Here is an 18908-nt window from a genome sequence, read left to right as displayed (position 1 = left end):
AGACTCCAGAGTTTAGGAGCAGCTTCTGCGAATGCCCGATCCCCCCTAGACTGGAACCTAGACTTAGGGTCTCTCCCTCCTTCCCCTGCTCCCTCTCTCCTCTACCCCCTACATCTCCTGCTGTGGTGTCAGCTTATGTAAGCAGGTCAAAGGTCAGAGTTCATGACCTCAGTCCAGCGTGACCCCACAATACTGCCCAGGTGATGTCATGGAATAATAATTCCTTCCCCCCCTCCTCCCTCCTCCCCTCTTCTCCCCCCCCCCCCTCCCCCCTCCTCTCCCTTTTACTCCCCCCCCTCTCCCCCACAGTGACCCTGGAGGGGTTGAACTCCTCGGTATTTGAGGGTTTCCTGTTACAGGCTCTGAGGGTGGGGGGGTCTGGGGGGGTGGTGGGGCGCTTCACCAACATCAACACCACCCTCACCACCGGCCTACACTGCAGCAATGTACAGGTATGTGTGTGTTTGCGTGTGTGAGTTTGTGTGTATGTTTCTGTGTGAATGTTCAGATTGTTCTGACGTTTGACATGTGATAGTCTGTTTACTGGACTGCGCTCCATTGTGAGAGTTCTATGTACCTGAACTAATCCTTCCATCTCTTTCTCCTTCTCCTTCCATCTCTTCACTCTTTCTCACCCTCCCTCCTCACCCTCACCATCACCCTCCCTCCTCACCCTCCCTCTTCCTCCCTCCTCACCCTGCCTCCTTCCTCTCCCTCCTCACCCTCCCTCTTCCCTCTCCCTCCTCCTCCTCACCCTCCCTCCTCCTCCTCCTCACCCTCCCTCCTCCTCCTCACCCTCCCTCCTCCTCACCCTCCCTCCTCCTCCTCACCCTCCCTCCTCACCCTCCCTCTTCCCTCTCCCTCCCTCCTCACCCTGCCTCCTTCCTCTCCCTCCTCCCTCTCCCTCCCTCTTCCCTCTCCCTCCCCCCTTACCTCTATCCTCTTCGGGTCCCTGCTTCCTGCGTCCTGTTTCCTGCTTCCTGGTCAGAACTCCTCTGTGAGTCATGCTACAGGCTCCAGGAAGACGAGAGTCCAGGTGACCTGGGAGGCTCCAGCCGACCCCCCCCTGGAGAACCTTCTCTTCAGGTGACAGACTGCTCTAGCACACTGCTGCATCAAATCCCCCTGATGAAAACACTGTTCTACATCGTTTCATTGTTCCGTTGTCGTTGCAGTGCCACGTTTGTGAAGAACTATGCAGAGTTCTGGTGGGGTGTGAACAGCTCTGTTGTCCGTTCCTCAGGTTCTCCTGGTTCCTCTGCTCCTGTAAGTCCCTCTGTCATCACCCTGCACCTTGTACCTTGTACCTTGTACCCTGCATCTCCTGGCTTCTGTCCTCATGTTATTGTTGTTATCTGTTTACTCCTTCCAGACCATCTCCGCTTGCCTGGCTTTGCTGTGGGCCACGGTGGTCTGTCTTTCTGTCTACAACTGACACACACAAACACGCAAAACACACACACTTCACAGATATACACACACATGTAAAACATTCACACACATTGTAAGCAAACCCAAAAATCTTGAAACCTCACTCGAGACATAGACAGAAACTGACCTCAAATAAAATATGTATCTAATTCTTGAATAAAAATATAACACGTCGCACATTGAAGACTCTTTATTGATATCACCATGACAACAGTATGTAAACACACAAGAAACATCTAGGAGGAGAAATAACACACTAATCAATCAGATGTCAAGGTACAGGGGAGGCGGGGTCACAGAGTTTAGTGGGAGGAGCTGTTCTAACTAGGAAGTTAGTTGACCCCAAACAAACCCACCTAAAACATTATTAATTTTCACAGAGAGTTAAAGTTATGATCTTTAAAATACTGTATTCCACTTTCTGACTCAACATCATTGCATATGGTTAACTATCTCTTAAGCATAATTTTCTAACTGCTTCAAACCCTCCCCAGCACACTGGCATGCATATCTTCACCAACAAGCAGCTCGAAAAAGGAAACTCTTCAGAATTCCCTTTAATCCAGACTACAGTAGAAACATGTCTATGACATCAGAACATGTCTATGACATCAGAACATGTCTATGACATCAGAACATGTCTATGACATCAGAACATGCCTATGACATCAGAACATGTCTATGACATCAGAACATGTCTATGACATCAAAACATGTCTATGACATCAGAACATGCCTATGACATCAAAACATGTCTATGACATCAGAACATGTCTATGACATCAGAACATGCCTATGACATCAGAACATGCCTATGACATCAGAACATGTCTATGACATCAGAACATGTCTATGACATCAGTAGTCAGGTCTAGCCTGTGACAGTGTGACACAGTGGGCGTGCAGCTGTAGCAGGTTTCAGCTCCTGGTGTTGGAGCACGAGACACATCTTCACACAACACAGGTCCTCAAAACCTGCTAAACCACTACTGGTCACCAGGAGGAACAGTGAGAAGGTTTGTTTTCTATTGGTTAATATGTGGATGTGTCAAGGAGTACAGAGGCTCTGATTGGATGTGATTCTGTAGAAACTTAAGCCGATTGGACGACCTATCAGGAAGTAGTTAGCTAGCTTCCTGTCTGAGCCTTTGTTAAGTAATCCCCTCCACCACACACAGCACTGTGGGAGCCATGGAAACGACATGTAAACAAAACAACACACGTCTAGACACTATGGGGGATGGGCTACAGCATGTAAGACCAGGAAGCTGAACAGGACGCGGCTGTCAGTCTACAGGAAGTGATGCGTCACAGGTCGTAGAGGACTTCCAGCACCGTGGCGATGGACCAGGCCTGTGATTCACAGCTGAAGGGACAGTACTGGCCGTTCTCATTGGTCAGCTCAGGAAGACCTTTCCAGGGTGACCTTCAGGAGAGGATATGGCGTTTATACAGGGGAGAGTGGGAGAGTGTGTGTGAGAGAGTGAGAGAGTGTGTGTGAGAGAGTGAGAGAGTGTGAGAGTGTGTGTGAGAGAGAGTGAGAGTGTGTGTGAGTGTGTGTGTGTATGAGAGTGTGAGAGAGTGTGAGAGAGTGACAGTGTGTGAGAGTGTGTGTGAGAGAGAGTGAGAGTGTGTGAGAGTGTGTGTGAGAGAGTGAGAGAGTGTGAGAGAGTGAGAGAGTGACAGTGTGTGAGAGTGTGTGTGAGAGAGAGTGAGAGTGTGTGTGAGTGTGTGAGTGTGTGTGTGTATGAGAGTGTGTGAGAGTGTGAGACAGTGACAGTGTGTGAGAGTGTGTGTGAGAGAGTGAGAGAGTGTGAGAGAGTGTGTGAGAGAGAGTGTGTGAGAGTGTGTGTGAGAGTGTGTGTGAGTGTGTGAGTGTGTGTGTGTATGAGAGTGTGTGAGAGTGTGAGACAGTGACAGTGTGTAAGAGTGAGAGAGAGTGTGTGTGTGAGAGTGTGTGTGTGTGTGTACCTCTCCAGGTGGATATAGTGCTGTGACAGCAGGTTCTTCACCAGCAGGACTGTCTGCTCGTATGCCTCCTCACCCAGCTTCCTGGAGAAGTACAGCTTAGCTCGCAGGAAGTACCCTACAGGCCACAGCCACTCCTGCACACACACACACGCACACACACACACAGAAATGTGAGTTGACAGTTGTCTCCATTCCAGCCAGCGGGTGTTTCTGTCCATGGTGCAGTTCCCCTTCCCTCCTCCAGGGGGGCCTCTTACCGGCCCCTGGTGGTAGTTGAAGCCTCTGGCCAGGTTGTAGTTGTCGTTGTCCAGGGCGTTGTCGTAGACACCACAGTACACCATGTCACTATGGAAACGATGAACAGGACAAGGTCAGGGTCTGAATCAGGGGTCATGGTCAGTTATAGCTAGGTCAGGGGTCAATCTTAGTTAGGGATCAGGGTGTTGGCTCTGGGCCAGGAGTCAGGGGTCAGGGTATGGGTGTTAAGCCAGGGTCAGGGTGGTCTTACTCGGGGTCCAAGGTCTTCATGCCCAGTGGCCCCAGCAGCTTCTGCTCTGCCACCTCTAGAGCCTGCCACGCCTTCTTTACACTGAACAGCTCTGGGGCCTGGGGACACAGCCAATCACAGCACAGCATCGGGGTTAGGCAGCCAATCACAGCACAGCATCGAGGTTAGGCAGCCAATCACAGCAAAGCAAAGGGGTCAGGTCACATTGTAAAATAACATACAAGATGACCAGTCACAACCAGTCATTGACCAACTGCGTATGTCTCTCTCTCTCCCCCTCTCTCTCTCCCCTTCCTCCTGCCCTCCCTGTACTCACCACCACCATGGCGATGGTGAAGTTGGGTCGTAGCTGGTAGTCACACCAGGGGCTGGAGGCCCCGTAGCTGTCCTTGTAGATGCCTGCCTTGTGGACCAGCTCAGGCTGCTGCTCCCGGGGGTCGTCTGGGTCGCCCGACACGAAGAACAGCTTCTCAAAGTTCTTCTGGATCTTACGGTTCCAGTCCTCGTAGGAGACACACACCTCCTTACCTGCAGGGAGGTGGGAGGTCACATGGGGAGGGAAGCAGGGTGTGTGTGTGTGTGTGTGCGTGCGTGTGAGTGTGTGCATGCTCACCCTCTCTCTGGATGGTGAGGGTAGAGTAGGGGAACAGGCCGTGTGTGTGCAGTTCCAACAGCCAGCGGAGGGTCGACTTACAGAGACCCACAATCTCTACTGCAGAGCCATCTCTACACACACACACACACACACAGAAGGAGTAGGAGAGAAAGTCAGACATAAAACACACTAATCAAGCATGTCAGGTGTGTCACCCTGGGGGTGGGGGGGTGGGGGTGTGTGTCACCCTGGGAATGGAGGAGTGGGGGGGAGCAGGTGTGTGTCACCTGGGGGAAGCAGGGATCCCCTTGTTCCTGGCTTGCTCACTCTCTCCCATCTTGTCCATCCAGGTGCCACAGTTGAAGCGGTTTCCTCCGTAGACAAAGCCGGTGTCTCTGCTCACCTTGGCTTCCACGCTGAACCCTGGAGAGGCAGCCTCTAATTATTTTTCAACCTTTTGAAGATTTGTTGGAGACTTTTTTAAGAACATTTTTTAACCTTTCCAAAAACTTTTTGGGGAGAAACATTTTTCTAAAATATTTTTTCAACCTTTAGAATTGTTTTTGTAAGAGGAGAGGAAGTGATCTACATGCTGTTTGTAGTGTGGTCTATAGTGTGGTCTGTAGTGTGGTCTATAGTGTGGTCTGTAGTGTGGTCTATAGTGTGGTCTGTAGTGTGGTCTATAGTGTGGTCTGTAGTGTGGTCTATAGTGTCTTCTATAGTGTGATCTATAGTGTGGTCTGTAGTGTGGTCTATAGTGTCGTCTATAGTGTGGTCTATAGTGTCGTCTATAGTGTGATCTATAGTGTGGTCTGTAGTGTGGTCTATAGTGTGGTCTGTAGTGTGGTCTATAGTGTCGTCTATAGTGTGGTCTATAGTGTGGTCTGTAGTGTGGTCTATAGTGTGGTCTGTAGTGTGGTCTATAGTGTGGTCTGTAGTGTGGTCTACAGTAGTCTCTGTGTGGTCAGACTCACCCTTGTCAGTCATGTTGCGGTCGAGCTGTGGCCCGGCGTTACGCTCTCTGAACTGGATGCCCTGGAGGTGGCGTTGCATCACTTCCTGGATGACATCATACAGAGGCTGGTCCTGGAACACACACGCCTGGGCATAAGTGTGTGTGTGTACATAGGTGTGTGTCTATGTGTGTGTGTGTGCAGGTGTGTGTGTGTACCAGGGTTCCAGGGGGCTGGGGCTGGGCGTCGTCTGAGGGGTACATGCGAGCGACGGGGCAGGACAGGATGAGCGTGCCATCGGGCACCGTGCAGCAGTAGTCCTGCACACACTGCAGCCACCACCACACGGCGTCCCTGCAGTTGTAGCGCGCCCCCCGGCCCTCCCCCAGCAGGTTGGGGATGAGCCCGTGCCTCAGGGTGCCTGCGAACGCCAGGATGATGTTCCTGAGGGAGGGGGGAGGGGGGGTGGAGAGAGGCAGTAGGTAAGGGGAGAGAGGGAGGGAGAGAAGAGTTAGGATTTATACAAACACCCAAACATTTAGACATTTAGCAGACGCTCTTATCCAGAGCGTCTTACAGTAAGTACAGGGACATTCCCCCGAGGCAAGTAGGGTGAAGTGCCTTGCCCAAGGACACAACGTCATTTGGCATGGCCGGGAATCGATCCAGCAACCTTCTGATTACTAGCCCGATTCCCTCACAGCTCAGCCACCTGACTCCACACACCACCCACACACCTGGCCTCCAGATGTCGTCCGGTGACCAGCAGCAGTCCTCTCAGAGAGATGAAGGTGTCTCTTCCCCAGCAGCGGAATATTCCGGAAGAGAAGTGAGGAAGACCTGGACACGATGAAAACACAGACACCTTCAAGTCTGGTCCCTGACCTCCTCCCTCGTCCAGCGAGGGGGTGTGTGGATGACAGCAGTGTGAGGGTGTGTGTGAGGGTGTGTGAGGGTGTGTGTGAGGGTGCGGTGCCTACCTGCGGCCAGCGAGGGGCAGCACTGCTCGGGGGTGTGTGTGAGGGGGCTGGAGCGCTGGGGGACGTCCTGGAGCAGGGGGGAGAGAGGGGGGAGGGCCGGGACACGACTCACCCCACACATCTGGACGGAGCCCAGAGCCAGGAGACGCACGAAGGAGGAACCCTGCTGGATGAAGCTACACACACACACACACACACACACACACACACACACACACACACACACACACACACACACACAGGAACACAGGGACACACACACACACAGGTGTAGGGATGCAAACGCACACACACAACAAACACATGGATATATGATCCCTTATCCTTGTATGTGTGTACCTGTGTGAGTATGTGTCTACCTGTGTGTGTGTGTAGCTGAGTGTGTGTGTGTGTGTACCTGGACATGCAGCTGAAGGTGTGGTCCAGGGCGGTGGTGTAGATGCCCACCATGATGGCGTCGAAGTAGCAGGGGATGAGGTAGCGTGGAACGTGCTTCAGGTAGTCAAACATGGCCGCCAGCCATGTCCCCACCTGGCCAGGCACAACACAGGCAAACACCTCTCACCTGCACCCTCCTTCTCACCTCCCCCATTGCCCTCTCCCCCCCACCCCCCCCCCCCCCCCCACCCCCCTCCCCCCAGGGGTCCTCACCTCCCCCAGCGCCCCCCCGCGGGCCTCCAGTCTGTTGCTGATGTACTGCATCATCCAGTCCCCCTGACGCAGGTTGTCACAGAAGGGGTGACCCAGGTCGTTCTGGGGACGGAGGTCAGCCAGTACCGACATCACCCCTGGAGACATGAGGTGGCATGAAAAACATGACCTTGTGGGACACTTTGCATGTGTGTGTATCTGTGTGTGTGTATCTGTGTGTGTGTGTATCTGTGTGTGTGTGTGTACCCTGCAGGCCTGCGTATTTCAGGCTGCTCCAGGTGGGGATGTCGTAGCAGCCTCCCCCGTCCTCCTGCTCCTCAGCATCACATCGGAACAGCAGCATGTTCATGTCTGCTAGAGACAGCCGGGACATGGTCCTGGAACACACACACACATCCAGGTACACACACACACACCACACGCATTACTGTAAGTAAGTAACCTTTATGGGTATGTTCTTCCTACATGTAAGTCTCTCTGTGTGTGAGCGTGTACTCACTGGGCCAGCGGGGTCTTCAGGGCTGCAGGTGTGTCGAGGTCATCCAGACTGCCAGGCAGGAACTTGGGGCTGAACTGGACCAGGTGACGCCTCAGAATCCCAACCAGCTGCTGGGCCTTGGGGTCCAGACTCACCCTGCACCGTGAGAGGGTGTGTGTCAGAGAGTGTGTGAGGGAGTGTGTGTGAGTGTCAAGTGTGTATGTGGGTGTGTGTTCACCTGAAGGCGATCACGCTGCCTGGTGTGAGCTTTTCAAACAGGATCTCCTGGACAAACTCACTGCTGCCTTTAGACGTGACTCCAGCCTGCCTCACCACATCACTGTCCTTCAGCTGGAGGCAGAGAGAGGCAGGGGGAGGACCTGGTGTTTACCTGGATGTGTGTGTACCTGGATGTGTGTGTGTACCTGGATGTGTGTGTTTACCTGGATATGTGTGTGTGTGTGTGTGTACCTGGATGTGCTCTCTGATCTCCACAGTGTACTCTGGCATCCCGTTGATGTAGCTTTCGTCCTTCCTGTATGTCCCAGCATGCCTTTCAACTGTCCTCGCCTCCAAAACCACCTCCTCTATCTTCCCTGGAGGGAGGGAGGGGGAGGGGGAGGAAGGGAGGGGGGGAGGGAGGGAGGGAAAAAGAGAGCATGCGAAATGAGGTAAAACAAACACAGTGAAGATATCTAAGTTGCCACGGTAGCAGCGCAGCCAATCGTTCTCACCAGGTATGAACATGGGCGGGACCTCGTCACGGTATTGGTGGGTTTTGGGGTTCCGGAAGGCGGTACGACACACGGCAACCACTGATTGGTGGCTGCTGGGACAGTGACGAGTCACGGCCACAACGTCTTCATCTACCTGGTCTACGTACACCTGACACACACACATGTTTAAACACACACTCCCACATGTTGAAACACACACACACACATGTTGAAACACACACTCCCACTCCCACCTGTATGAACCCCTGGGCAGCCAGCTCCTGGTGCAGGCGGTTGAGGGCCAGCTTCCCTGCCATGATCCCCGACTGCAGGTTCACCTCTCCTGGGGACGAGGGCTCCGCGCTCCACCTGGGGTACAACCTCTCCTCCTCCACCACCGAGATCTACACACACCAGGGACACACACACACCAGGTACACACACACACCAGGTACACATACACATTGTTTTAATCATATGGCATTAGAAGAGAGAGAGAAACATATTGCTAAAATAAGTGTGTGTGTGTGTGTACCTGGTGAGGGACCAGCTGGTCATAGCCCCTGGTGGAGCCGGTAGCGCAGCTCGCCATGGAGACGATAGCAGAGCTGGGCAGGGCGTCCCACACCGACCTCAGCTGGAACACAACATGAGTCAGGAGTCTGGGAGACATGACCACAGACTCTACTGTACTCTACTGTACTCTACTGTACTCTACTGTACTCTACTGTACTCTACACCACAGCCTCTACTGTACTCTACTGTACTCTACTGTACTCTACACCACAGCCTCTACTGTACTCTACTGTACTATACTGTACTCTGCTGTACTCTACTGTACACCACAGACTCTACTGCACTCTACTCTAGACCACAACCAGACAGAAAAGTATAGTATTGTCCAGTTAGTCCAGTGCAGTCCATTCCAGTACAATAGAACATATTAAGAGTACAGTAGAATACAGCAGAGCAGTGTCCAGTAGAGTACTGTAGAGTAGAACATAATTGAGTACAGTAGAATACAGTACAATATAGTACTGTAGAGTAGAACAGAATACAGTCCAGTATAATACAGTCTAGTAGAGTACTGTAGAGTAGAACAGAATCCAGTCCAGTATAATCCAGTCCAGTATAATCCAGTCCAGTATAATACAGACCAGTATAATCCAGTCCAGTATAATACAGTCCAGTATAATCCAGTCCAGTATAATACAGTCCAGTATAATACAGTCCAGTAGAGCGCAGTGCCGTACCTGTATGGGACACTCGTTGTCGTGGGTGACGTCCAGGAAGAGGGCGTGAGCAATGGAGGGGACCAGGGGGCGGAGACTGGGCTGGACGAACCCTCCTACTGGCTCTCCTCCGTAGCGGTACACCAACCGGCCTTCCTCATGGCTATCCCCTGCACTCATAGCCTCTGAGGAGGAGGGGAGGGGAGTGAGAGTGTGTGGGGGTGTGTGTGTGTGTGGGTGTGTGTGTGGGGGTGTGTGTGTGTGGGGGTGTGTGTGTGTGGGGGGGTATGGGTGTGTGTGTGTGGGTATGTGTGTGTGTGTGTACCTCGTATGAGAGAGGTGATCCCTAGCCTAGTGACGAAGACATTGTCGAGCTCCTCGCTGCCCGTGAAGAGCTCTGCCACCACGTACAGACTGGGCCTCACCCTCCGAGCCGCATCCAGCATCCACTAGCCAATCACACGCCAGCGCCACAGCCAATCACAGGCCAGCATGCCGGGCCAGGCAGCGGAGGGTGAGGAGAGGCACAGGGAGGTTAGTACGGAGCAGGGGGAGGGAGAGGGGGAGGGAGAGGGGGAGGGAGAGGGGGAGGAGGAGGAGAGAAGCCCAGTTAAAACGTTTACAGAAACATGCAGAGACAGACACATAGGAGAGAGGAAGGGAGGGATGGAGGGATGAGAAAGATAGGAAGAGTGACAAGGGAGTTAGGAGCAGTGTAAGAGTAAACAATAGGAAGAGAGGAAAAGAGAGGGAATGAAAAAAGAGAGATAGAGTAAAGGGGAGAAAGAGAGATGAAGAGAGAGGGGAGGGAGAGAGAGGGGAGGGAGGGAGGGAGGGAGAGGGGAGAGAGAGAGAGGAGGGAGGGAGAGACAGACAAAGACACAACCAGAGGTCAGGGTTAGAGTCATGCCCCAGTGTCGGGGTTTCCCCCCCAGTGCAGCAGGGGCTCTACCTCGTATCAGGCTGGTGATGCCCAGGCGGTTCACAAACACGTTGTCTATGAGCTCACTTCCTGTGAACAGCTCTGCTATCACATACAGGTTGGGTCTGACCGCTCTGGCAGCGGCTAGCATGGCCTGGATGGAACAGGGTCAGAGATCACTAACTCTGCTTATCGACTAGCATGGCCTGGATGGAACAGGGTCAGAGATCACTAACTCTGCTTATCGACTAGCATGGCCTGGATGGAACAGGGTCAGAGATCACTAACTCTGCTTATCGACTAGCATGGCCTGGATGGAACAGGGTCAGAGATCACTAACTCTGCTTATCGACTAGCATGGCCTGGATGAGGTCGAGTGTCAAGATTCCTAACTCTGGAACCTGCTAGCGCGGTCTGGATGGGACAGGGTAAGAGATCACTAACTCTGCTATTGGCTAGCATTATACAGAATGGATTATCTTGACTGGAAGTAGATTCCATTGAGTTGATAACACTGAGTACATGTTATTGTGTTGATGTCATTGTGTTCTGTGAAGGCAGGTTACCTCAGCGACGTGCAGAGGGGTGGAGTGGCAGTTGTCCAATCGGACGCCAGCAAAGTGCTTGGCAGTGATCTCAGTGTACTTCTGCATGTGAGCCCACAGGTAGGGACAAGCCTCTGGGCCGTCGCCATAGCGAAGCTTCACGCTGTCGCCCCAGCAAATCAGCTCTCTCCTCAGGTACACGTTGGATCCTAGACACACACACACACACAGACAGACAGGGTCCTGGTCAAAGCAGAGATACAGGCAGTCTTCTTCTGAACGTGAGTCAATAGCTCTCCCTGGTGGTTGGTTAGCTACACAGCCAAACTGCAGCTCTGCAACATGGAGGCTGTTTCTGTGTCTTAGAGCCTGTCCAAGGGAAGGTCAGGGGTCAGAGGCTGTGCTGGCGGAGGTCAGGGGTCAGAGGCCGTGCTGGGGGAGGTCAGGGGTCAGAAGCCGTGCTGGGGGAGGTCAGGGGTCAGAGGCTGTGCTGGGGGAGGTCAGGGGTCAGAGGCTGTGCTGGGGGAGGTCAGGGGTCAGAGGCCGTGCTGGGGGAGGTCAGGGGTCAGAGGCCGTGCTGGCGGAGGTCAGGGGTCAGAGGCTGTGCTGGCGGAGGTCAGGGGTCAGAGGCCGTGCTGGGGGAGGTCAGGGGTCAGAGGCTGTGCTGGGGGAGGTCAGGAGTCAGAGGCTGTGCTGGGGGAGGTCAGGGGTCAGAGGCTGTGCTGGGGGAGGTCAGGGGTCAGAGGCTGTGCTGGGGGAGGTCAGGGGTCAGAGGCCGTGCCGAGGGGGGTCAAGGGTCAGGGTTATCACAGACCTGGCTCTGCAAAGTTGCGTAGCGGGTCGTCTCCCATCACCCAGCCGTTGTGAGCCAGGAAGTGACACGCCTTGTCAGGCTTGTCCAGCAGTCTAAGCTCCGCCTCCAGGGGCTGTTCTGGGAACTGGAAGGTGAAGTACCTGACACACACACACACAGACACACACACACAGACACACACACGTCACAAGGTGAGCCAGCAGGACTTCAGACCTACCTGGTACAGGTACACACATACACACACACACACACACCTACCTGGTGACCAGAGGATGTTTCTTGCTCACAGGACCCAGTTTAGGACCATGGTCAGCCAGACGCTCATACAGTACACTGCCCACAATACAGTTCACTGCCTGAGAGGGATGAGGTGGAGAGAAGGAGAATAAGAGAAAGAGAGACAAAGAGAGAGAAAGAAAGAGAGAGAGAAAGAGAGAAAGAAAGAGAGAATAAGAAAAGCAAAAAGAAAGAGAAATGAGATTGAGAGAGAAAGAGAGAGCGGGAAGTTAAGTCAGTTCTGTGCTTCAAGAGGAGGGGCATTCAGTTGTAGTTCTTCTCATCGCCCCAGGGGACTACATTTCCCAGGGTGCCATGCTGCTGCCCACCTGCTCATGGTGCTGCTGCATCAGCTGGTACTGGTCTCCATTGATCTCCTCCAGACGGCGACGCAGCCAACCACAACACTCCTCTACAGCGAAGGGGCTGGAGCTGGGGGAGGGAGAGCATGGATCACATGATCATGGGGTCACATGATCATGGGGTCACATGATCATAGGGTCACATGATCATGGATCACATCTTCAGTACATCCTTTAACCAGTCTCAATTCAAAACAGATATCATGATATCCTGAGAGAGGACTGACTCGTGAGGAGTGAAGGTTGCTAGGGCGGTGTTCATATCCACTGTGTTGCCATAGCGATGGTAGTGAGGGTCCTGGATAATCCTGAGTTGTGGCTTACTTCCGGTCTTATTATGGTCAGGTTTAGCACCTACAAACACACACACACACAATAACTCGTCTGTTTACTGTTCCTGTGGATTAGTCTCCCTTGGACATACAGACACTTAGTAGAGATCCAGGTAGGGTGGTAGGGTTCTAGGTACGGTGGTAGGGTTCTGGGTACAATGGTAGGGTTCTAGGTAGGGTGGTAGGGTTCTAGGTAGGGTGGTAGGGTTCTAGGTAGGATGGTAGGGTTCTAGGTACGATGGTAGGGTTCTAGGTAGGATGGTGGGGTTCTAGGTACGATGGTAGGGTTCTAGGTACGATGGTAGGGTTCTAAGTACGATGGTAGGGTTCTAGGTAAGATGGTAGGGTTCTAGGTAGGGTGCGTTCCGGGGTGAGGCCCTTAGCTGTGTTCTCTCACCGTTCTGCAGCAGGGTTCTGAACTGATCCACAGCATTCTCCACTCTGACCTGGAAGAACTCCCACAGCTTGAGTCTGGGGAACACCTCCTTCCACAGCACTGTCCGCAGGGCCTGGCACAGGGAGGGAACCCTTTAGAACACAGAGAACCTGAGAGGTCTGTTCACTTGGTCCTGTTAGAGAACCCACTCATGAAGACCCCTGCAAGAACCCGGTTCCAGCTTGACCCGACTCACATCAGGATACTGTAAGTATCAGCACAGATATGACATACTGAGTCCAGTATAAACTATACGTATGAGAGGTTTGTTTACGCAGTGTGTGCACATCTGATGATCAGTGGTTTATATGACGTAATGTAATGTAAAATATATGTATTGATGAAACTAACTACCCTAGTCAGAGGTTTATATATATCTAATGAAGAAACGAACTACTTTAGTCAGTGGTTTATATATATATCTGATGGTGACCTCGCCATAACTACTCTAGTTTAAAAGGATTCTCCAGCATGGCGTCCCCATGGAGGCCCCGTCCTCCCGTCCTGACTCACGTCCAGGTGCTGCTGGTGCTGCAGCAGGGCAGGAAGCCCCGCCTCCACGTGCCCGCCGGACGCCACCTCGCAGGTCAGGTGCCACAGGGCCCGGTCCAGCACCCAGGCCGGGCGCAGGTGGGGGGAGTTGGTCATGTTGTAGCCACACTCTGGGTGCTCCCTGATCCAGACGCTGTTAGAGGCTGGAGGGGGGAGGTTAGATTAGGTTAGAGAGGGGAGATATGTTCTACAACCTGTAGTTGGGCTAGAATCTCTAGACATTCTAGAACCTGAAGTCTTTCTAGAATCTGTGATTAGGCTACAATCTGTAGATGTTATAGGTCTTGTGGTGGTTCTAGAAAGTCTGGTGACCTTTCAGCAGACCAGAGAGTCAGATTTCTGTCTGTTTGACCGCTGACCTTCTCCTGTTAGCTCTATCCTCTCTGGAGCTCACTGGCTTGCTCACAACTCTGATACACACACTCAGGGAGAGAGGGAGAGGGGGAGGGGGAGGGGGGGAAAGAGAGCGAGTGGAGAGAGGGAGAGGAGAACGGGGGGAGAGAGAAGTTGTTTATGTGTCCTGTGCGCTGGCAGTGAGCCAAGCTCTATTCAGCCCCGTGCCTCAACAGAGGTGCTACAGTCCATAGATCCCTCTACCCTTCAGCTTGGCAGCCTGCTCTCGCTCTCCTAGGGTGTGTGTGTGTCCGAACACTGGGCCTCAGAATGTTGGCCAGCTACCACGACCTGCTTCAATCTGCACACACTCGCTGACAACAATGGTAAAACTGTTACTATGGCAACTAAAACAGGAGCCAAAACAAGGTTATTATGGCCTGCACCGTTACCTCCCAGAAGTATCCACAAGGGTAGCTAAATAGTACCTCACACACACACACACACACCCTCCCAGTCTTACCTGTGTGGTTGTAAACCACGTCAGTGATGCAGGCCACGCCCCAGTCCCTGCGGAGGCCCTCCAGCAGCCGGCCCACGTCCCCCCAGGACAGCCTCTCTCCTGGGGGGGAGAAGTCCGGGTTCAGCTCCAGCTGGTCGGCCAGGGAGTAGCAGGACCGGGACTCTCCCAGGGTCTGCACTGGGGTCAGGTGGATCATGTTGTACCCTGGAGGACACACACACACAGATTCAGGAAGCTACGAAGCACAGACAGGAAGTGCTATCTACAGGTGTGGTGTAACTGTGTTGGGACATGGCTGTGGTGTGTGTTGGGACATGGCTGTGGTGTAACCAAGCAGGACGTGTTGTCAGGGAGCCTGCTAGCTGAGATGTGGTCACTGCGATGCGGCTGGTAAATATGCACTTCTGCTCCATGATCTTCTGCTGTATTTCTACATGCATGTCGACATATACTGTTACCCTCCATCTCTCTCACCCTCCCGGCCCCTCTCTCTCACCCCCAACCCCCAACCCCCTCTCTCTCTCTCTCTCTCTCTCTCTCTCTCTCTCTCTCTCTGTCTCTCCCTCCTCACCCGTCTCCTTGGCGACCCGCAGACGGTCGGGCCAGTCTCCCAGGTGACCCAGACACTTAGACAGGTATGTCTGGATGGTGATGCAGTCCAGGGGGAGGACCTGGTTGTCTGGGCCCACGCGCAGCACTGGATTCACCACGATATAGCCCCCGCCCGACCTCTCACCCCTGGGGGAGCCGCCCGACCCCTCCTCACCCCTGGGGGAGCCACCAGGAAGTCAGAACAGAGTAAACATGAACGTGTGTGAATGAGTGTGTGTGAGTGTGTGTGAGTGTGTGTGAGTGTGCCAGGGAGTTCTCTGTGAGTGTTCTTAGTAGTGAGTCCCCCCCCCCCCCCCCCAGGCAGGCCGTGGTAGGGTCCAGCCTCACCCGTTGTTGAAGTGATACTGGTACGACCCGGACACCTGCAGCTCCAGGCTGCAGAACTTGTCGGAGTCGTCGTGGGGACCGGCAGGGTTGACCCAGGCCAGCGTGCGGAAGGTGTTGCGCTCAAAGCGCTCCCCCTGGGCAGGGTAGTTGGTGCTCACCTGGACATGCTTCCCCTGGAGGGTGGGGCCCAGGCGGAACTGGAGCTCAAAACCTAAGGATACACACACACACAACAGTAAGACACACACACATAGGGTCATGACCCCATGACCTCTAGGTGTGTGCCTCTAGAAGCTCCTTTGTAGAGGACTGCAACCTGACACTCAAGCCTGCCTGCCTGCCTGCCTGTCTATCTGTCTGCCTGTCTGCCTGCCTGTCTGTCTGTCTGTCTGTCTGTCTGTCTGCCTGTCTGCCTGTCTGTATCTCTACACAGGCCTGGAGGCTGTGTGTGTGTGTGTGGGTATATACAGGCTGTGTGGTAGCAGCTCTACGAAAGCCCCTGTAGCAGCTGTCTGGTCAGGAGAGGGTGAGAGTGCAGTGTTCCTGCTCTCAACTAGTTCAATCCTGCTGCAACACAGCCGGGCATTGGTGAGTGTGTGTGTGTGCATGTACGTCTGTGTGTGTGCATGTGTGTGTGCATGTGTGTGTGCACATCCAGAGATGGAAAAAGAACACACATCTTTCTCAAGTAGAAGTACAGAAATACATGTATAGTATAGTCCTTATCAAGTGACTACTCATCAATGATACAAAGAAATATTCGGTATGTCATATATTTTCAACCTTTTGAAAGTTTTTTTTGAATCAAGTGAGTGTGGTGTGTGGTGCAGGGCTTCTTTGTGTGTGTGTTCATGTGTCAGGAGAGAGAACTCTAGACTATCTTTGTGATTCTGCCAACAATGTTCTACAAACAACAGGTGGACATGCTATTGTTGTTGTTGATTTTATTGTTGTTGTAAGTGCCAGCCTCACTGCCCTACAGTGAGGCTAGTTGACAGTACCCCTGGTAGCTCCAGCTCCCAGCTCAAAGGCAGATTACTCAGTTGTCTGGCAGGGTGACATACTGGACATCCTGGAACAACCGACCCAGACTAACTTCAAACTGACGAGCTCTTTGTTGTCTGGTCCGGGTGAGCAGACTGGTCTGGTGTGAACTCTCATCATAGACATTGTTCTGATCACAGACATAGTTCTGATCACAGACATAGTTCTGATCACAGAGGTTGTTCGTTCACAGGACAGTGTAGCCTGGGTCGCTACTACAGACAGCTAGCCGGTCTATAAATAGGTTCAGTTAAACACGCTTTAACAGACGAGTATCAGAGGGCTATCAGATTTAAATTCCGCTTAAAATGTCAAACTGCCCTCTCAAACAGACACACCACCACACAGACAGACCCATATACAGGCAGACAGACAGACAGACAGACAGACAGACAGACAGACAGACAGACAGACAGACAGGCAGGCAGGAAGACAGACAGACAGACAGACAGACAGACAGACAGACAGACAGACAGACAGACAGACAGACAGGCAGGAAGACAGACAGACAGACAGACAGACATGCAGACAGAGAGACAGACAGACAGACAGGTACCTTGGTCCAGGCGGAAGAGGGTTCTCTCCAGCTTCTCCATGTGGTTGAGGACCAGGACACGGGTCTGTGTGGTCGGCTGTGGCGGCATGGCTGTTTCTCTCTCTCTCCCTCACACACACACACACACACACACACACGGCTCGGCGATGATGCTGAGGAATTTGTCGAGACCCTTTTGGGACGAACACAAGGTGGAATGTTACTGGATATCTGCAGCTGTAAACCTACTGTAAACATACACACACATTTTCTCTTGCAGTCATGTGCGCACACACACACACACACACACACACACACACACACCACACAAGCATTATTGCATTTTCAGGACACTGTGTTCTACAGACATATCTCTGTCCATCCTTCAAAACCCGGTAACTTTCGACAAACAGGCCTGTCCTAACACTTTAGCATGACAATCTGTAGTCATTTTCTCAATCCCAATAATGCTGCCAAACAATAATTTAAAAAAAGTTTATGTAAATACTAAATAACTGTTATTATTAACTTGACCTAGTCGATAGTTCAAAATTGATGTAGGCTACTTGTGGTCGTTAGACTTTCAATATTGAGTCCCGAATCTGACAAATTGTCACCGTTGCCTTAACCTCGAGACGCAGGTCTGCAGACACAATGGAACCGGACCACATTGTGCACGCGCCAGTGTTTTAACTCACCGAAGGCAGTTTACATTTTTCGCGTTTAGCTATGAGTAGACTGTCTCACGGCCGCTCGCATCCGCACAGAGCATCACCGACTACAGTGCTCTGTCAACAACAAGCCGGTCTGATATTGCGCATGTGTCCATAACTCCTACCGGAGAGGATCAAGAATCTCCCCGGTTGAGGCCAACGTTTTATTTACACTGATCTAACTGATACCGGGAGAAGTTGTTTTAACGCTCAAACTGACCAGGCTCTCACCAAACATAGAAAGCACATCAGTACCAGAGTCTGTCAAATGAAAATAAAACGTTAAACCCCTTATATCAAATAATCGCCAACCTGTTAGGCTCCTGTTAACAGTCACTGCATCTACAAAGAGGCGAATCCCACCAACACAGTCATTACAAGCTGAAAGTGTCGCTGTATTTTCCTGTTTTGACGTTAATCGCTGGCATATCAAGGGGGGCGTTTCCGTCCCAGACCTCACTGCCGTAAACATCGGAATAGCAGCGATTCGAAACATCAACAACATGATCACGCAGGCATCGTGTTTCATATTAGCTTCTTTACGTTATCTCTGAATATTCTACATGTTGATAATAGAATGTCGTGTAGGACGATAAACAGTGTTAAGTAGGCCTAACATTAAAGATAGCCTAGCATGATTAAGTCGTTATCAGTCCGTGCAGGAATGGTTAGGGTGGGTAACCTGGAATGATACAGGTCACCAGTAGGCTACACATGTCCATATGTGTACATGCAGTCTGCGATCCTATGAAAGGTGAATTCGTAACGCGGCCTAACTACAGACATTACGAGTCACGTAACAGCGCGGCACTGCAGCACATCAGTCAGCTACATGACCACTGTGAAACCACGTAGTCATGTTAGCAGAAAGAGCTTGCTGTCACGGTCTGGTGGCGGTTAGATAAGTCTGTCACGCAGGCCTGCAGTCCAATCCAGGCTCCTTCTCCAGGACACAAACTGCCAAAATGCTCATTTTAAAACTCGTATCATAACTCCAGACTCAGCATGACTCTCTTTTACAGTGCAACTTCAGTCAGTTGTAGTTGGTTGTGTAGTTGTATGTAATC

At 52.3% G+C, this 18908-nt stretch overlaps 1 protein-coding gene and 1 long non-coding RNA gene across 3 annotated transcripts; one reads left to right on the top strand and one right to left on the bottom strand.

Moving 5' to 3' along the window:
• The first annotated feature begins 1036 nt into the window (after window positions 1-1036).
• On the top strand, window positions 1037-1552 carry LOC124472536. Its single transcript, XR_006956634.1, has 3 exons — window positions 1037-1086; window positions 1176-1266; window positions 1373-1552. It is a non-coding gene; the product is annotated as an uncharacterized LOC124472536 (long non-coding RNA).
• A 54-nt stretch (window positions 1553-1606) lies between these two features.
• agla (amylo-alpha-1, 6-glucosidase, 4-alpha-glucanotransferase a) lies at window positions 1607-18269 on the bottom strand. Of its 2 annotated transcripts, none has more exons than XM_047027363.1 (34): window positions 18154-18269; window positions 17150-17321; window positions 15550-15760; window positions 15182-15378; window positions 14611-14814; window positions 13716-13897; window positions 13164-13275; window positions 12662-12788; window positions 12402-12504; window positions 12055-12152; window positions 11797-11936; window positions 11004-11191; window positions 10468-10591; window positions 9537-9700; window positions 8819-8920; window positions 8538-8687; window positions 8302-8452; window positions 8039-8163; window positions 7806-7918; window positions 7589-7723; window positions 7336-7466; window positions 7090-7226; window positions 6836-6969; window positions 6439-6614; window positions 6196-6298; window positions 5677-5902; window positions 5480-5591; window positions 4793-4928; window positions 4524-4636; window positions 4227-4438; window positions 3911-4008; window positions 3660-3747; window positions 3403-3536; window positions 1607-2857 (listed from the first exon to the last, which is right to left on the bottom strand). In XM_047027363.1, exons 2-34 carry the CDS (start codon window positions 17235-17237, stop codon window positions 2740-2742), a joined length of 4632 nt encoding a protein of 1543 aa, XP_046883319.1. In that variant the 5' UTR covers window positions 17238-17321; window positions 18154-18269; the 3' UTR covers window positions 1607-2739. The 2 variants fall into 2 exon arrangements, with proteins under 2 accessions (XP_046883319.1, XP_046883318.1); XM_047027362.1 differs by lacking the exon at window positions 10468-10591 and adding an exon at window positions 9841-9964.
• Window positions 18270-18908: the final 639 nt, after the last annotated feature.

Source organism: Hypomesus transpacificus, chromosome 10, assembly GCF_021917145.1.
Source record: "Hypomesus transpacificus isolate Combined female chromosome 10, fHypTra1, whole genome shotgun sequence".
NCBI lineage: Eukaryota > Metazoa > Chordata > Actinopteri > Osmeriformes > Osmeridae > Hypomesus > Hypomesus transpacificus.
This window is presented reverse-complemented; position numbering and strand designations above follow the sequence as displayed.